Source organism: Chelonia mydas, chromosome 2, assembly GCF_015237465.2.
Source record: "Chelonia mydas isolate rCheMyd1 chromosome 2, rCheMyd1.pri.v2, whole genome shotgun sequence".
NCBI lineage: Eukaryota > Metazoa > Chordata > Testudines > Cheloniidae > Chelonia > Chelonia mydas.
Genome location: NC_057850.1, coordinates 32,973,271 through 32,993,408, shown reverse-complemented (window position 1 = coordinate 32,993,408; position 20,138 = coordinate 32,973,271). Strand labels below are relative to the sequence as shown.

General features: G+C 38.8%; 1 protein-coding gene across 2 annotated transcripts in view; it reads right to left on the bottom strand.

The window, feature by feature from the left end:
- ANGPT1 (angiopoietin 1) overlaps positions 1 to 20,138 on the bottom strand; it is a 206,453-nt gene that overhangs the window by 55,481 nt on the left and 130,834 nt on the right. For both annotated transcript variants that reach the window (XM_043539180.1, XM_007056090.4), the window contains 2 exons: positions 15,661 to 15,788; positions 10,739 to 10,840 (listed from right to left, as the gene is read on the bottom strand). In XM_043539180.1, coding sequence (XP_043395115.1) covers positions 10,739 to 10,840; positions 15,661 to 15,788 — 230 coding nt within the window. The remainder of the gene's footprint in view (positions 1 to 10,738; positions 10,841 to 15,660; positions 15,789 to 20,138) is intronic.

Below are 20,138 nucleotides of genomic sequence, written 5' to 3'. Positions count from 1 at the left end.
CAGTTATGGAGCAGCCTTCCCACAAGCAATGTTTCTTTCTAACCCCACTAGTCAGTAATTGATTTATGCCTTGCAACATTAGGGTTTATCCAAAACATTTGTATTTTTGTTTCTTTGTTATCCTTGCTATTGTTCACTAAGCACACACTTTATCCTCCTTCTGAGCTCTCTTTGGAACAGACCTCTTCAGGAAATCCCTTCTCCCTTTTGCTCATAATTAATAACCATAAGGCATGATCTGTTCTGAACAGTTGCTCTATTTTGTAACTTATGTTTGTATATGTTGTCTTATCTTATTTAGGTTGTAGCCTTTTCAGGACATGGAACATATCCCTTTTTTATATTCTGGATCTGTGTAAACTCAAGGCACCATAAAGTTGTTTTTTAATAATAATACAGTAGAACCTCAGAGTTATGAACACCAGAGTTACGAACTGACCGGTCAACCATACACCTCATTTGGAACTGGAAGTACCCAATCTTGCAGCAGCGGAGACACACACACACACACACACACAAATATAGTACAGTACTGTGTAAAACCTAAACTACTAAAAGAATAAAGGGGAAGTTTAAAAAAAGGTTTGACAAGCTAAGGAAACTGTTTCTATGCTTGTCTCATTTAAATTAAGATGGTTAAATGAAGCATTTTCCTTCTGTTCTGTGTAGTAAAGCTTCAAAGCTGTATTAAGTCAATGTACTTTTGAAAGAACAGCCATAACATTTTGTTCAGAGTTACGAACATTTCAGAGTTAAGAACAACCTCCATTCCCAAGGTGTTCGAACGCTGAGGTTCTACTGTAATTCTTCACATTCACAGTAGGAAAGGATTTACACGTCCTTCTCTCCTCTCACGTTAGACATCAGATTGGAATGAAAATCTATTGCTCAGTGGTTTGCTCTCCTGACTGGAGGAAATTAAGTTGCAATAGAAGCTAATGGAAGGGCAAAAGAAGAAAAAAGAGAAGAAAGAGGTGGTCGTATTAGTTTTCAGAAGCTGAATCCTATTAGAAAGACATATAGTAATGTATTACCAAAAGTTAGATTAGAAATCTCAGGATCATTTAAATGATCAGTTGTGTTACTGAGCCTGACCTGCCTAATATTTTTGATCTATTAGAGAAGGTCTTCTTGAAGCCATGCTGAATAAGATATGTTCACTTCATACAAGACATTTCTCTCGGTAATTTAAATAATCCATAAATCCTAACTAATTAAACCATCATAATAAATACTGGGTGTGATGGATGGGGTTTTCTTGGGAATTAAACTGTCTGCTGTTTTGCATTTCTTTTGTACAGCAAAGCATTACACAGCTAGGGACACAAATAGAAGACAAAGATTCCCTTCGGAAGCATGACATGCATATGGCTAAAGATGTAAGTTTAGAAATCTTGCATGGCGCATTTGAAAACCTAGGACTTTGGTGCATGGAGCAAAAATGTGGTACTGCCAAGTCCAAGCATTTAAAAACCACAAGTCAGGCCCCCAAAACCGTGGGATTGGCCTAAAAAATCACAAGACTTTAACTAAATAGTAAATGTCAGATTCTTTTTATTTGCCTACTAAGTTCTGAGTTTTCAGAGTGCACTCAGGTCACATTTTCTAGTTATTCTCTGCAATCATGAGAAATTATTACTTATTTTTTTAGATGAAAACTGAGACTCACCTAATAAAATAACTCCAGGGAATGTGGAAACACACCAAAAATCATGTGAATTGGCAACACTGCAAGTTGCTGTGAAATACAGAGTAACAATAGTACTTGAATTGCTCTTTACCATTTTAAGTGCCGATGAGCCATCTAATTGATTGAAGTATAAACATTACTTATCCATATAAATTAACATAGAGATCTTTAAGTCACAGATATAGGTTAGAAATTTGGCAGTGCCCACCTGTCCCACACCGTTGTTTATTATTTCAGCATCAGTGAATCTGTATTTCTGGTGCTGAAATGTCACGTATGGAAGCTTTACATGTGAGAAAAGATTGTATTTTAGGAAAAGTTACTCCCAGTTCAGTGAAAGAAAAGGGCTCATGAGTAAGTGCCAGTGAGTTTATGTTTGTCTCTATAGCATAGAAATGACATGATGTAATACTCCCTGTAATTATTTGCACACCATTGCATACATTTGATTAAAAAATGTTTGTGACTACTGTCCTATATCAAAGCAAATACTATAGATTCTGATATACTGCACAACTGCTTTGTAAAAAGCAATAATAGTAATAATCGTAATAATAATCATAATAATTCACTGCAGCACTGATCCATAAAGCAATTTTACTAGGAACCAGAGGTGATATTATAATATTTTATAATATTTACACCAGTTAACAAATACCACCCAAGGTCTGCCTTGCTTCACCTCTGATTGCACTGTGATTACCAGAGTCAAAATAACAAAAGCAGTCAGGAGTACAAAGAAACTGAATTCAAGACAACTTTTAAAAGTGACCTTCAGAATTCACAAAGTTGACGTTTATTCAAAAATAATAAGTATGGTGCAAAAGAGTTTTATTAGCTTTGGCAAAATCTGTAGGCGTATTCTACTTGAATCATGTTACTCCAAGTTCATTAAACAATTATCTCTCTTACTTTATTTATTTTGTCTGATAATGCTCATAGGAAGCTTTGACTTTTTATAGACAAAACAAAAATTGAAACCAGACACAGTCAGTATATCCTGTGGGTTCATCTCCTGTCAGACAACTCACTGAAGAAAACATCTAATAATTCAGTGTTTTACAGCGGGGATGTCTTCCCAGAAGCCATAAAGAATAATCAGCTCCGGGTGCCTTAGCTGAGAATACGGAATGGACTTTGAATGTTTGTGAAAATTATTTTAGGATAAGGTCAATAGACGTCTCCATTTCCAACACATTGGGTTATGCACAACGTTCTTCTGATTGAAAATTATGTTCTGATCTGTAGTTGTATCTTTAATGTCCTTCACAGCACCAAAGATAAGATATTTTGATAAAACAGTTTGTTAAAGTAATACTGTGATATATGTTTTTGGGTGTTCAGAGTTAAACATTGTAATTTACCTTCTAGAATGACTAAAATGAGACTGGAAAGTCAGTTTCATCTCGCTGTGCAGAACTGAATACCGCGAGTTAAGCCCGGGGGTTTGAACCCTGGGGGCCCACACTCTTGGTCACGTGTGCAGCATTTGCTAGGTAGCAACAACTTTTTATTTTAAGTGGATTAATCAAAACTTAAATTCCCCACTTCCCATACAAAGCCTGGGAAAACAGAATTTATGCAGGGGTCATAAGGACAGAAATCCAGATTTGAAGTACAGATCTTCAACAACTGCTACTTCTGCCTAGTTGGAATATTAGCCGCTGACCTTCCGAGATCCCTATGTGACATCTACTGACTCTTCCCCAGGCCTGCATTAAATGCTACTTCCATACTGCTTAACTGGAATGGACACAGAGCTCACTTCCTACAGAAGGCTACTCTGTTCAGACCCTTTCCCAGATACTACTGGATTTCTGTAGAAGGGAGAGCTCTGTATGGGCTCTCTGTAAGTGTGTGTGGAGTGTGAAAAAAAGGCAAACTGGGCTTGTTACTTTGTTGTCAGAAAATAGTTTAGTTGTAAAATAACTGGGGATTGGTCCTGCTCTGAGCAGGGGGTTGGACTAGATGACCTCCTGAGGTCCCTTCCAACCCTGGTATTCTATGATACCATCTATGATTCTATGATTATGATCTGTTGTTTAACCTTTTTTTTAAACCAACCAAAAACTAATCCAATCAATATCTGCAGTGCTCCAGTGAAGAGTGGGAGCTACAGTAAGGTGAGGTATGAATCATTATGTCATTAAACAAAATTTATTAGATGCATAACATGTAAGGAATACATAATAGTTTGCTTTATTCAACAGCTAACCGTTTTTTTGTATAAATGAACTTTTCCTGTTCTTTCTGATTTGAAAAGACCACCACATGGGTGTTGTTAACATACATTAATAGTGTCATATTGAAATATTGTAGGCAAAGTAGACACATGAATATATAGCCACATATCAACACAATTCCTGAAACAGATGTTATCCAGTAAAATTTGTGCAGGGAGGACAGTGCTAGATAGGATTTTAAAGCATAATTAAAGCATGACTGAATTCAAACAAAAGAATATATTTAACTTTCCATTCAGTAGCAAAAATATACTATAAATTAAGGAAACAAATGTATTTTGCTTCCAGTGTGGCAGAAATCTCCCTTGGTACTTGATTCAAGAGATATGAATCTGTGATATCTGCCAGCTAGGGGGCTTTGGGCCTGATCCAAAGCCTAGTGAAGTCAAATAGGCTTTGAATCTGTCCTTTAGCTCAAGCTATAAAAAGTTATACTTTAATTCCAGCTGTCCCAGGTTCAAATTCTGGTGATAACTAAGTTAACAATCACCATACAAAGCATCATATTAATACATATCCACCATAACTCTCATCCACTTACTTTCATACCATACCTACTATCACTGAGCACTACAAATCCTACTAGATTCTCTCCTCAGGACGAGAAATGAGAACATCCGAACATGCTTTCTCTTTCTATAACACCCACTGAATGCGACAAGTATCTGAGTAATCATTTCAGTTAAAAAGACAAATGTTTATTTAGTAAAGTGGTATGTCACACAATTCTTTATCAAGGAGGGGTTTATTTCCAAAAAAGGCTATGCTCAGAGAATATCTGATCCACATTCCAGGAACTAAATTTCATTTCCTAAAACCCAAGTTTTTTAGTAAATACTTGAAAGAAGTGGATCACTTCTACGTCTTATACCCCACTTGCTGAACATAAATAAATTTTCCAACACATAAGCGATTTATAATGCCTCCAGCATGAGAAATTTGAGCACATATATTAATATACTACTTATAAAGTTGCAGCATACTGTTTTCCCCTCATTTATCCTTAGCTCACTACCATCATCTTATTGATTTTAACATAGTTTGCAAAAACCCTGCCTCATTTGCTTCAAGTACAGAACCAAGACTGTTCTGCCCCCACATCCCAGTCTCATCTCTGCAAGAACCTCCCCTTCCCTCAGACTCCAATCTCACCCTCAAACCCCTTACTTTGCAGGCAGGATGCAGGCTAAATCACTCAAGTGCTGCTAGTCTTTCAATGCCCTTCCCGCAAATCCTCCACAAAGGACAGACAAGTTCTCCCATAATTTATTAGGAAAATAATCCCAGCCGTCTCAGCACATAGACCAATGGGCTAAGCCTCCAGACATATGCAGGTGAGAGCAGAAACGGTGAGGACACAGCAAAGTGGGTATGGCTTTCCTGTGGGAATGCTCGCTCCTCGCTTGGCTAACCTGGGTGCTGAGACCTGGATGCCAGGTTAACTGTGCAATGTAGATTTAGCTTCAGTGTCTCCTCAAGTGGCACTTCCCCAGTCACTTCCCCCTTCTCCAAATCCTTCCATCTTCTTTCCCCTCTTCTCAAATTCCCTTCACAGTGGCCTCCCTGTGCCTGGTGGTTCCCACGTGTCCTGGACAGGCTCCTACTGCTCTGCAGACTTTCAGAGCCTACAGGGCTGGGGTTCAGTCTGGGAAGGACCCAAGCCAGATGTAGGTAGGAGCCACAGCTATATCAGACTGGGCCCCTGCTGGTAGGAAGTGTCAATTGCAACTTCTTTCTTTGTTAGCTAAATAGAATTGGCAATGGCAGCCTCAGACTGTCCTCCCTGCTGGACCATCACAGCCAGCCAAAATTTGGCAGGAGGATGGCTGTGTTGTCCTATCCCAGACTGAAAGTTGTCCCTCTCAGTTATAATAATGCCAATGCTGGCCATATTATAGGAGAAGTGCAATATCACAATTGTAAAATGCAGAGTTTTTGAGTATTGCTTGAGAATACTGCAGTGTATCTTTATAAGGGACACAAGGACAGGGAGGGCTGTTGTGCAGGGGAGATGTGCCCTCCTTGTGACTGTGGCACCAGTCGATATACCCAGATCTGGGGATTATATTTGGGCACACATGCATAAAATTTTGTCAACAATTTGCATCTTTTGGATGTACCTGCTACTTCCTCTAGCTCATTTTTTGGGGAAAGAGAGAAAATATAGTAACTCAAACCAAATCAAATGGAAAAATCTCTGATTTTCATAAAATGGTAAGGTTAACGGATGGCTGTAAAGTTCATTCTCCAGCTGTCCTGTAGGCGTGTGTGTGTCTGTGTCCCATGCACAAAGTATATTAGGCTCTCTAACTTCAGACTCCTATCAGAATTAAGGGTCTGATCCTGCAAAGTGCTGAGTGCAACTCCCATTGACATCAACAGCATCAGCCCGTGACTCCATAATAACAGTTACTCCTGGTGTAGACAAAGCTTCCTGGACTTCCGTATAGCCTAAGACATCAGTGCTCCAAGATCTACACTGGCTGTCCATTGGTTTCCAGATGGAATTTAAGGTGTTGGCTATGACTAGCCTCTGACTAGCCTACCTGAGGGGCTGCCTCTCTCCTGGCCAAACTGGCACATTTGTAGTCAATACTGGCACTCAAGCTAGATCACCCTCATTATAAAAAAGAGGGGGCTGCTGGTGTGTCTTCTCCATGAGGGCTCAAGAACTCTGGACATTGCTCTGCCCCCCGGGTATGAAATAGGCAGAAATGGGTGACTTTCCAGGCATGCTACAAAACACATTTGTTTGACAGGGCTTTGAGAGAAGGCTGAGGATGTGATCTTTGAACCTGGAAGGGGGTGGAAAGAAGCTCTTTGTAGACGGCAGGCCAGCAAATTCCTATTAAAACAGCCATACTGGGTCAGACCAATGGTCCATCTAGCCCAGTGTCTTGCCTTCTGACAGTGGCCAATTCCAGATGCTTCAGAAGGAATGAACACAACCGGGCAATTTTGAACGGTCCATCCCCTGTTGTCCAGTATCAACTTCTAGCAATTGAGGTTTTGGGGCACCCAGGGCATGGGGTTGTGTCCCTGACCATTGTGGCTAATAGCCATTGATAGACCTGTCCTCCGTGAACTTATCTAATTCTTTTTTTAACCCAATTTTTTGGCCTTCACAACATCCCATGACAACAAGTTCCACAGGTTGACAGGGCATTGTGTGAAGAAGTACTTCCTTTTGTTTGTTTTAAACCTGCAGCCTATTAATTTCATTCTTAGTTCTTATGTTATGTGAAGGGGTAAACAACACTTCCCTATTCAGTTTTTCCACACCATTTGTAATGTTATGACCTCTATCATATTCCCCCTCAGTTGTCTCTTTTCTAAGCTGAACAGTTCTAGTCTTTTAAATCTCTCCTCATATGGAAGCCGTTTCATACCCCTAATTATTTTTGTTGCCCTTTTCTGAACCTTTTCCAATTCCAATATATCTTTTTTGAGATGGGCTGACTAGAACTGCATGCTCGTGTGAGCCTCCTCCAAGCACTTAGGGCAGTGGCAGTGAGATTCACGATCAGGCATTTCCTTACAACAGAAGTAGCAGAATTTGAAACCCAGAGAGCGTGGCATATCTCCAGTACCGGTACCCTGACTGGGTGCCAGACCCACACAAAAAACAACAGTATACATTTTTACCTCTCTGCATTGTGAAAACTGAACATAAGAACAGCTATACTGGGTCAGATCAAAGATCCATCTAGCCGAGTATCCTGTCTTCTGACAGTGGCCAGTGCCAGGTGTCTCAGAGGGAATGAACAGAACAAGTAATCACCAAGTGATCCATCCTCTTTCGCCCATTCCCCACTTCTGGCAAACAACTGATGAATTATCCCTACTGTTTGTATCCTATCTTTTAGCTAGTTACTGATCCATGAAAGGACCTTTCCTCTTATTCCACAGCTGCTTACTTTTCTTATGAGCTTTTGGTGGGGACATTCTCAAAGGCTTTCTCCAAGTCCAATACACTATACTGACTAGGACACCCTTGTCCATATGCTTGTGGACACCCTCAAAGAATTCTGATATATTGGTGAGGCATGATTTTCTTTTACAAAAGCTGTGTTGACTCTTCCCCAACAAATTGTATTCATCTATGTGTCTGATAATTCTGTTCTTTATTACAGTTTCACCCAATTTGCTGTTACTAAAGTTAGGTTTACCAAAGTGTAATTGCCAGGATTGCCTCTGGAGCCTTTTTCAAAAATTGGCATTACATTGGCTATCCTCCAGTCATCTGGTATAGAGGCTGATTTAAGCAATAGGTTACACACCACAGTTAGAGCGGAAAAGAGTCCTGTGGCACCTTATAGACTAACAGACGTATTGAAGCATAAGCTTTCATGGGTGAATACCCACTTCGTTGGATGCATGTCCGAAGTGGGTCTTCACCCACAAAAGCTTATGCTCCAATACGTCTGTTAGTCTATATGGTGCCACAGGACTCTTTGCTGCTTTTACAGATCCAGACTAACACGGCTACCCCTCTGATACTTGATACCACAGTTAGTAGTTCTGCAGTTTCATACATGAGTTCCTTCAGAACTCTTGTGTGAATACCATCTGGTCCTACTGTCACATTACTGCTTAATTTATCAATTTGTTCCAAAACCTCCTGTATTGACACCTCAATATGGGACAGTTCCTTCAATTTGTCACCTAAAAAGAATGGCTTGGGTTTGGGGATCTCCCCTGCATTCTTTGCAGTGAAGACTAATGCAAAGAATGCATTTAGATTCTTCACAAGGTCCCTCACCAAAGACTCTTAAGCAAAGTAAGCTGTCAGGGGATAAGAGGGAAGGTCCTCTAATGGACTGGTAACTGGTTAAAAGATAGGAAACAAATGGTAGGAATAAATGGGCAGTTTTCAGAATGGAGAGAGGTAAATAGTGGTGTCCCACTGGGGTCTGTACTGGGACCAGTTCTATTCAACATATTCATAAAAGATCTGGGAAAAGGGGTAAACAAAAAGGTGGCAAAATTTGCAGATGATACAAAACTACTCAAGATAGTTAAGTCCCAAGCAGACTGCGAAGAGCTACAAAAGAATCTCACAAAACCGGATGACTAGGCAACAAAATGGCAGATGAAATTCAATGTTGATAAATGCAAAGTAATGCACACCGGAAAACATAATCCCAACTATACATATAAAATGATGGAGTCTAAATTAGCTGTTACCACTCAAGAAAGAGATCTTGGAGTCATCGTGGCTACTTCTCTGAAAACATCCACTCAATGTGCAGCAGCAGTCAAAAAAGGTAATAAAATATTAGGAATCATTAAGAAAGGGATACATAATGAGACAGAAAATATCATATTGCCTCTATATAAATCCATGGTATGCCCACATCTTGAATACTGTGTGCAGATGTGGTCATCCCATCTCAAAAAAGATATATTGGAATTGAAAAAGGTTCAGAAAAGGGCAACAAAAATGATTAGGGATATGGAACAGCTGCCATATGAGGAGAGATTAATGAGACCTGGACTTTTCAGATTGCAAAAAAGACGACTCAGGGGGCAGGGGGAATATGATTGTGGTCCATAAAATCATGACTGGTGTGGTGAAAGTAAATAAGGAAGTGTTATTTGCTCCATCTCATAACACAAAATTAGGGGTCACCAAATTAAATTAATAGGTAGCCGGTTTAAAAAAAAAACAAAAAGGAAGTATTTTTTTCACAGAATACACAGTCAACCTGTGGAACTCCTTGCCAGAGGATGTTGTGAAGGCCAAGACTATAACAGGGTTCCAAAAAGAGCTAAATAACTTCATGGAGGATAGGTCCATCAATGGCTATTAGCCAGGATGGTGTCTCTAGGCTCTGTTTGCGAGAAGCTGGAAATGGGCAACGGGATGGATCGGTTGATAACTACCTGTGCTGTTCTTTTCCTCTGGGGCTCCTGGGATTGGCCACTGTCAAAAGACAGAATACTGGGCTACATGGACCTTTGGTCTGACCCAGTATGGCTGTTCTTATGTTCACAATGGTCTTGTTTTCCTTGAGTGCTCTGTCAATACTTTGATCATCCAGTGGCCCCACTTAATTTTTTGCTCTGAGTTTTTGTGTCTTGTGTTGCTCTTTTCTTTCTTGGCCTGCCTTCTTATACTTTTATACTTGGTTTGCTGGAGTTTATGCTCCTTTCTATTTTCTTCACTAGGATTTGACTTCCGATTTTTAAAGGGTGACTTTTTTGCCTTTAACTGTCTCTTTTACTCTGCTGTTTAGCCACGGTAGCATTTTTTAATGATCCTCTTACTGTTTTGTTTTTTTTTAATTTCGGGTAAACATTTAGTTTGAGCCTCTATTAAGGTGTTTCTAAATAGTCTCCATGCAGTTTTCAGGAATTTCAGCCTTGTGACTGTTCCTTTTAATGACCTTCCTCATTTTAGTATAGTTCCCCTTTTTGAAGTTAAAATACTACTTTGGTAGGTTTCTTTGTCATTTCCCTCTCTCACGGATGTTAAATTTAATTACAATGTGGTTGCTATTATCAGGCAGTTCAGCTCACCTCTTGGACCAGATCCTGTGCTCCACTTAGGACTAAATGAAGAATTGCCTCTCCCCTTGAGGGTTCCAGGACAAGCTGCTCCAAGAAGAAGTCATTTAATGTGTCTAGAAATTTTCTCTCTGCATCCTGTCCTGAGGTTACATTTACCCAGTCAATATACCTGATTACTTAATGCTGCCAGGGTTATACTGTATTTTAATTGAGTGTTAGTGCACGTAGAGCTTAAAATCTAATGGTTCAAGGGATTACTTTTCTAACTTTACTGTAAATTCTTCACCCTTACCATTTTGTATTCTTTCCAGTTTTTTTGAAAATCCAGACTCCCATCTTCTCGGTGTTGTATAAGTGTCCATCCTCCTCCTGTGATCTCCATATTACAAAAGACCTAGGTAATAATGAAAATAATGATACTAGTTTCAAAATTATGTCCACTCAAAAAAAGACAACTTTCCTTAATAGTCTTCCAACATTAGTACTTTTTCAGTTGATCAAGTATTACCTAGTGCCTGTAGAACAGTGTTACACAGGATAGGAAGAAATTATCATAAATTCTTGCCGGAAAATGAGATACAGTGAAGCCAAAATGTAGAAAAGATGATACATTATTTATAGGGGCTTGTATTTCTTATTTAAATCCGGGTTGTACCCACAATATACCGGGCAGTATCCCAACACAGATAGTGACATAATCATTGCCCCCAAAAGTTTGCAATCTAAGAAGACAAGCAACATATAAAAGGTATAGATAAAGTGGAGAAACTACTGATGGGGCCATGTGGGACTATCCCTGGAGAGTGTATGACCAGTACTGAAATTGCAGACCAGCATCCTACCATGATTTCACAATAAAGCTCTCATTAAGTTCCATATTTACATATAGATAGCAATGTGGTCCTTAAATATAACAAGACAATGCACATAATAATCACAACAGATATTTTATGTTTTATGTGTATACAGTAGTGCTTATAAATGACACAACTTTCACAAAGAATGCATCCTATTGTGCAGCCTTTCATTTTTCGTGTGATACTGCAAGGAAAGGTTAAAACTGTCATTTATTATTATTTCTTCTTTTCTGTTCCATCATTTTAACACTATTACTTGAAGCAATTTCCCCATTATTTTCATTATCAGATACATTTTCCCTATTGGCACTGTGATTGTTCCAGGCTTTCATTTCTGTGCTTTTTAATAAAGCTACATTTGCCTTTGAAATAAGGTGTGCATTTATACAGAGAGTTGAAGAATTCTGATCAATCAGCCTAGTATTTTATGATCACATCCATTAGCATGGACAATGTTGGCCAGTAATTTAATGTTTTTCTTTGCTCTATCAATTGATGGTCATTATCCACTTCCTTTAAATAAAAATTCTTATACATCAGTCAACAAAAGAACAATAGTTCATCCTCAGACAAATCAGTTCCATGCTTTTCACTCTAAGATTTATTGTTCATGTTGATGCTCTGTGATTGCTTCATTGTTTGAATTTGCTAGGTCCCCTTGCACATGTAGGAGGAAAGGAAAATGCTGACCACTGCAGACACGTAAACCAGATTCAGAATAACAATTAAAGAAACATGATTTGTTAGACAAACATTTTGGCTCTAGTCCTCCTTCACCAAAGACACTGCAAGTCAAACCATTTATCTACAGGATTTAGTTTTCTTAGTCTTAGTCTGATTTTCAGTGAACATTTCTAACTGATGGATGCACCTTATTTAAAATTCAAGTCTAGAACCCAGGAATCCAGTGTTCATTTTTCTAATGCATTAAGCCCTTCTCATGTCTTGAGTGTTAATATTTTAATATGGAAAAGGAACATAATATAAAATTTTCCTGTAATAAAAAGCCTTATAAAACAAGTTTTCATGTTCTTTGAGAGGTGTAGCAAATTGCAGCACCTAATTATGCATTAGCCAGCATTGCGTGGTCTGGCACTTTCCATGGGGGTGGATGTGAACACCTGCCATACTAAAAGGAGTATCAAGTTGATTATCAATATTAGCTTCGCATAATTCTAGCCAACAAAAGCCTTGAACTGGCTCCTGTCCCAGATAAGGTCAAGACATTCAGCCATTAAACACCTTTTAACATGTTTTGAGGTTTAATCCTGAACAAAAAAGAGGTGATAATTTTAATAACTATTTTTATGCATCTGTGGGTGCTGGACTTCTTATGATGAGTGGTGGACTTTATTATTTTTCTGCGGATTCAGATGAAGAGGACTCCAAATGCACTAAGTATTTGCCTCTGCTTAGATGCATGGATGAAAAAACTACTAATTCATAACACACATCCGTTTAATTAGACTCATTTTAGATTTATGGATTAAACAAATTTTTAGCATTAAAACAGCCTTTTGGAGACAAACACAGATTTTTTTAAAAAAAGATGATAATATACTGCTGTCCTTAAATGTGTTTATGAAGAATAAGAACATAAGAATGGCCATAGTGGATCAGACCAATGGTTCATCTAGCCCAGTATCTTGTCTTCCGACGTGGCCAGTGCCAGGTGCTTCAGAGGGAATGAACAGAACAGGTGATCATCAAGTGATCCATCCTCTGTCGTCCATTCCCAGCTTCTGGCAAACAGGCTAGGAGACCATCCCCGCTCATCTCGGCTAATAGTCATTGATGGACCTATCCTCCATGATTTTATCTAGTTCTTTTTTGAACCCTGTTATAGTCCTGGCCTTCGCAACATTCTCTGGCAAAGAGTTCCACAGGTTGACTTTGTGTTGTGGGAAGAAATACTTCCTTTTGTTTGTTTTCAACCTGCTGCCTATTAATTTCATTTGGTAACTCCTCGCTCTTGTGTTATGTTAAGGAGCAAATAACACTTCCTTATTTACTTTCTCCACACCAGTTATGATTTTATGGACCTCTGTAACATCCTTCCTTAGTCATCTCTTTCCAGGCTGAAAAATCCCAGTCTTCTTAATCTTATTAATCTGTTCCATACCCTTAATCATTTCATTGCCCATTTCTGTACTTTTTTCAATTCCCATATATCTTTTTTGAGATGGGGTGACCACAGCTGCACACAGTATTCAAGATGTGGGTGTACCATAGATTTATATAGAGGCAGTATGATATTTTCTGTCTTATTATCTATCCCTTTCTTAATGATTCCTAAAATTGTTAGCTTTTTTGGACTGCTGCTGCACATTGAGTGGATGTTTTCAGAGATGTTTTCCGCAATGACTCCAAGATCTTTTTCTTGAGTGGTAACAGCTAATTTAGACCCCATCATTTTATATGTATAGTTGGGATTATGTTTTCCAGTGTGCACTACTTTGCATTTATCAACATTGAATTTCATCTGCCATTTTTGTAGCCCAGTCACCCAGTTTTGTAAGATCCTTTTGTAACTCTTTGCAGTCTGCTTGGGACTTAACTATCTTGAGTAGTTTTATATCATCTGCAATTTTTGCCACATTTTTGTTTACCCCTTTTCCCACATCATTTATGAATATGTTGAATAGGACTGGTCCTAGTACTGACCCCTGTGGGACACCACTATTTACCTCTCTCCATTCTGAAAACTGATCATTTATTTCTACCCTTTGTTTCCCATATAATAACCAGTTACTGGTCCATGAGAGCCATCTATCAACTAAAACACTTCACGGCTCCAATACAGTGCCCACTAAAATCAGTGACTTCAGTGGCCATTGGATCAGGAACTAAAATAGTATGGTATAAAGAATAACTAAGTAGCCTCAATAATTTAAAAGTAAGCAGTTTTTAAATGTATAATATTATGCACAACTCAGAATAAAGGCTTAGAATACTGTTGCACTTCTAATTATTTCAACACCTTAAATATATCTACACATTTAAGAGGAAAAATTAAAATAATTAAATAAATACAACTTGCAAAATGATGACTATCAAAAGGGTGGGAATGGGGGTTTGAGCAGGACTGATAATCATCTGTAAATATCTGAAGGTTGTAAATGGCAAAGAGGAAGAGAAATTGACAGTAATGTTGGGATGAAACTAAGCAAAGAAAACGACTAGAAAATTATAAAATGTATTAGCCCACTTAGTGCCTGATCCCACGTCCCTTAAGACAATAGGAATTTTCCCACTGTCTTCAGTGGACATTGTATCAGGCCCTTGCTACCAGAGGTAGACAGACACAGGAGCCAGCAGAATATATATATATACTTTTCTTGCTGAAACAGAAAGAAAACTAAAATGCAGCCTCTCTGAAAAACCAAATGGAATAGTTTCTGGGCTGACTCTCCTGATTGCATTGGATAGCTCTTCCAATCAGGGATACCAGAGAAATAAAACATGACTTCCACAATGTGACTTTCCCTATTTTACCTATCCCAGTGCTAGTCTCAAACTAAACACACCAAGATCAGTAACCTAGTAAACCTTGTGGATATTCAGATACAATTTAAAAGTTTGTAACAAAGCTTCCATGGACAGCTTGTGAACTTGAACAAAATTAATGCAAGTGCAACTCACTGTCAATTTGCCAGTTATTTTCAAGTCCTTTACAATTCCAGTTTAACAGTTTCAACACCTCTATTCAGGTCTCTCTAATCCTGCTTGATAACATCTAAGAAGATTTTCCATATTTCATTATAGACATCTCAATTATCTTCTGTATTCACCTTTCATATATCACTATATCAATATTTGCTTTAACAGTATTCTTCTAGTGTTGGTTTATCCTTTTCCCCATTTCTCCTCCTGAACAATATTTCTGGAATGAAATGGGAACTATTTATTAGTGATTAATTACAAACAGATGATTGTTTTTTGACAGTGGATCATTAATTAATAAAATATGATCTCTTGGGTATCCCTGATTCTCTCCTTAATCTTCAGAGACATGTATTTCTGACAGAACTGCTGGCCAGGTGTCTGACTCAACTGTAGAGACCAGGCATTTGCTGAGGGGTAGAAGACAGATCATGTTTTGGGGGTGTATGCTCAGATTTAGGGAGGATCCTCAGTCAGTGGAGAAAAAGGATGGGTTGGGACTCACTCCAGGCAAGATACTCTATTTACTTCACCTTTCAGTATTTTTCTAAGGGTGAAGATGGACCAAGTGATTTATATTAATACAGCACTTTGCCAAAGTAAAGATTCCATAACCATGCAGAATGCTCCCTCACGCCAAGAGCAACATCTACATCAACAAGCAAAAACAAACACAAATACATATATTTGTTACCTTTTTAGGCTCTGATACATTATTAATATAAATAGTGTAGACCCCACTTTTGTTAAAGCCAGCTTGGTACACATCTGCACAGTCTCTGAATGGCTTGTCCTCCTCTCTTTTTGCATTCTTTAGTAAAACTGCAAAACAGAAAATACGATAATGCAGGTTACAATAGCAACCTTAGGAATTACTATACCAAAGCGGCTTTATTTCTTGTTAGCTTTTCTACATCATTCTAGGCACTTAAATATTATGCCTGTTATACCTACATAACACCTCAGTATTAGACATAACACCTAAATATTAGTCCTTACATGTCCACCGCATTTTACAAACCGCAAATACTTAATAATTAACATGACCCTTTGAGGAAGGTAACAAATTATTATTATCCCTATTTTAACGATAGGAGTACTGAGGTGAAGAGGCAAAGGCCCAAATCCTCAAATGTTTTTAGGCAGAACACCCATTGATTTAAATGGGAGTTAAGTGCATAAATACCTTTCGGGATCTGAGGCAAAGAGACTTTCTCAAGGCCACGGAGTCAATCATCATTGGCAAAGCCAGGAATAGAACCTATGACCCCTTGATTCTCCAATCTCCTCCCTTTCCCCAGACCATATTGCTTTTTAAATAGCATAAATCACTGCAAACAATAGTGTAAAAACCCAAAATTTCCCACCTACAAATTGTTATTAAAAGCAACTTGTAAAAAATGGATGCTACCTTAATAAATAGTTTTAATGGTGGGTTTTAATTTCTGGGTTTATTTCACTTTGTGAAAACAAAGCAAAAGAATTAATATTCCAGCTACAGCATAGCACTTGATTCTGCACATCACAGGGTATGAAGTATTGTGCATGAGTATGAGATTAAGAGATGAGGAGAACAGGGTGTGCTGGCAATCCCAATCCTGCAGTAATGAGCGCACTGCTAAATTGGCCGGGAAGTAACTCCTCCCTAACAGAACAAGTAAGACCTAAGAGGGGAACCTGTAGCTCTCCAAACAACAGGGGCTTGATCCTGCACTATGGACCCAATCCAGGAACACACGCTTTAAGCACTTGAGTAGTCCCATTGAAATCTATGAGACTACTCATATGCGTAAAGTTAAGCATGTGCTTAAGTGCTTTGCAGGATCCAGGCCAGAGTTCTCAGCACCTTGCAGTATTAAGCTCCACAGTGATGAGGACTACATAAATACATATGCAAATTGCATTGAAGTTCTCTATAGACATGCCCATTGTCTGTCTGCAATCCACCTCTTTTTCACTTTGGGCACAGGAAAGTAAAGAGTGGGTACCAAAGGGGATAGCGACTTACTCCCTCTCAATGAGGAAGATGGCACTGTGTACCTAGGACACAGTGGTGTGCCTCCACGTCCACTGGAGAATAGCAGCCTTGCACGGCTGTTGCACACCACACAAGGACTTGCAGGTTCAAGGCTGTCTGTTAAATAGATAATGACACAAACACTTCACACCTATATATGCCACCTTCCATTTGAGCATTTTCATGAACCTTATGGGCAATAATTCTAGCATCACAAATTCCTGTGAGATAGGCTGTAGCTATTATTAATCCCATTTCGCAGATGAAGAAACAGAAGGCTAGAGTGGTTAAGTGATTTGCCCAACATCACACAGGAAGTCCTGGGGAGAGGCAGAAATAGAACCCAAGATTTCTAACGCCCAATCAGTTGCTTTAACCATAAGACCATCCTTCCTCCCCACATAGAGAATGTATACTGCATTTCACAAAACTACTCTCATAGCACAGCATTTGCATTTTGTCTTGAATAAAACAGATGTAATTTGCTGTGTTTTTTTCTTTTAAAATTTGAATTTTACAACAAAAAGGTGGATTTATTTTTCTTTTGAGTGAATTTATGCATCATCTCTTTTCTCTCTTCTTCCATAGCGTCCATAAAAGTAACTCCTGGCTCACATACATAGGTGAACTCTAGTTGGAAAAGAAACTTCTTAGAGGCTTAGCCCTATTAGGAATTAGGAAAAGAAAAGTGGTGTTCGTGACTCAGTAGGTGACATGCTTCCCTTTGAGTCAGTGCTGAATTAGGCCCTCAGCATGGTATTAAGTAACAATGCACTCTTGCAGGTGCCATTTTTCAGATGAGACATAAAACTGGGCCCTGGCAATTTGTGTTCATTAAAGATTCAGTGGTATTTTTTGTAAGTAGAGGAGTATTAGCTTCAATGGCCAAATTCCAACTTGAGTAATTACTTGGGATCTGAGCCAAAGGCCACTGAAGTCAAAGGAAAGATTCCCATTGACTTCAGTGGACTTCAGATCAGGTCCATCTTGCCTACCCTGAGTTTTTCAAATGAGAGAAGTTAGCTTTCCTTGCTGAGTGAGAATCACTACTGCTTCCATGCTAAAAGTGACAACATTTCAACGTACATCTATGTAATACACACACGGAGATCAGCTTACCTGCCTCTCCTCCCACACACACAATCTGCAAAATATTTTGAAGTCACTGGAATTGCTGTAGATTTACACCAGTGTTACTGAGATCAGAAACTAGTTCCGTTATTTTTGAACTGAATGTTATGCAATTTTTTTCAGGAGGCAGCCCTGGCTCTTTAAGCTATTTTTAGCTGGACTGATACATAAATATCTTTTTTGAACAAGACAGCAGGAGATCATATATAGTTACATGGCCAACATGCTATCATATAAACCATCATATTATAACATAAGCAATCCTGATTTATTTATACACTGTATGTATCTACAGGGTTTGGGTTTAGAGTGAGCAGTAAAACTTAAACAGAAATAGCATTAATATCCTTGGATGTCATAACTAAGGGACATGAAATTTTTAAATAGGTATCTCAATAGCCAATAACAAAATAATTGTTTTTACAGCAAATGAAATAAAATCAGTCCATTCAGTAAAGCACTTGACATTTCAATCACCAAAGAACCTCACAGGAATATTCAGATTGTATATTTAGTAAAATGCACATATAGTTCGTCTGTCTGAGGTGCGTAAAAAACAAAGAAACAAAAGGCAATAGCTCTCCTTAGACAAGAACGCTCTAAATCTTTGTGATTCTTTAGGCTTTCTTTAGGGTTTTAATCTCCGATGGGAGCCACTCAGAGTTTCATCTCTGAAAAGAATTGATTGGTGCATGGGCATGCAGGCACAGTAGCTGGTTTTTGAGATGTAATGGCTGGGCACAACATTATTCCCTGTGTTCAGGGTGTGGAAGAGATTCAAAGGGCTGGTACCACTGTAGTGTTAGCCTCTGGAAGGCTAACAGGAAAGTGGCAGTGCCTTGGCTATGCCCTCTACCTCCCCCATGTCTTCACCAGTCAGCAGACCTACCCAAGCCCAGAGAGGAGCGGATGCTGCATAGCGGTTGCATTCCCTCTGGGAATCACAATAGCTCCTAGAGCTCCCAATCTGTCAGTGAGACTCTACAGCATCCCTAGGCTAAGGTACTGCCTTGAAGGTATAAAGAATCCTCGTATTAATGCCTGATATAAACGTTTAGATTATAAAACTATGAATGCTGGAGAATTAATTATACATTCTGATGATAACCTTCCTTCACTGACACCAGACGATTCTCCCATTATATTCCAAGGAACTATAAAGAACAAGCCCTAAGTTATCAGAAAATTAATCCCTGTGAACTTTATTGCTGATGTTCTTTTACAGTAAGGTAACAGGGAATTCTTCCCATTTTGTTCATATTTGAAACCCATGATGTTTCTAAACTTTTTCCACATTCCACAGTGCCTGACTGGGTATTTTCTGCTGAACATTACACAAACCATGAACTCCTTATACATCAGTTGAAGTTCCTGAATAAAACATTGACTGGCATACTGTCAGTGTGTAAATAATTTTTTAAAAAACCCCCAACCCTAAATAGAACCCTAAGGGAATGATTAGTTCTCATAGACTTATATCACAGGCTACAGAATCCCCCTGTCCACTTCTGTAATAGCTCATAATCTCTGGTTGAGTTACTGACATCCACAGATTTTGAGTTAAAGACTTCAAGTTACAAAAAGTCCACCATTTATTCTATTTCAAACCAGCAAGTGACCTGTGCCCCATGTTGCAGAGGAAGACAAAACAACAACAACAACAACCCAGAATCTCAGCCAATCTGACTAGGGGGAAATTCCTTCCCCATCCCAAATATGGTGATCAGTTGGATCCTAAGCATGTGGGCAAGATCCACCAGCCAGACACTTGGGAAATAATTCTCTATAGTAACTCAGAGGCCTCCCCATCTAGTGTCCCACCTCCGGCTGTTGGAGAAATTTGCTAATAACAGTCATGGATGGGCCACAGACATCATGTGTAACTATTACCCTTTCTTTGACTATCTAAATGCCTAAAGTTAGTTCAGATATTTTTAAATACATGATCATACCACTATATTATGTAGCTGAGGTTGCTGACAAAAGTCTGTGTCAAGCAAAATAAATTAATTTTGATATATTTG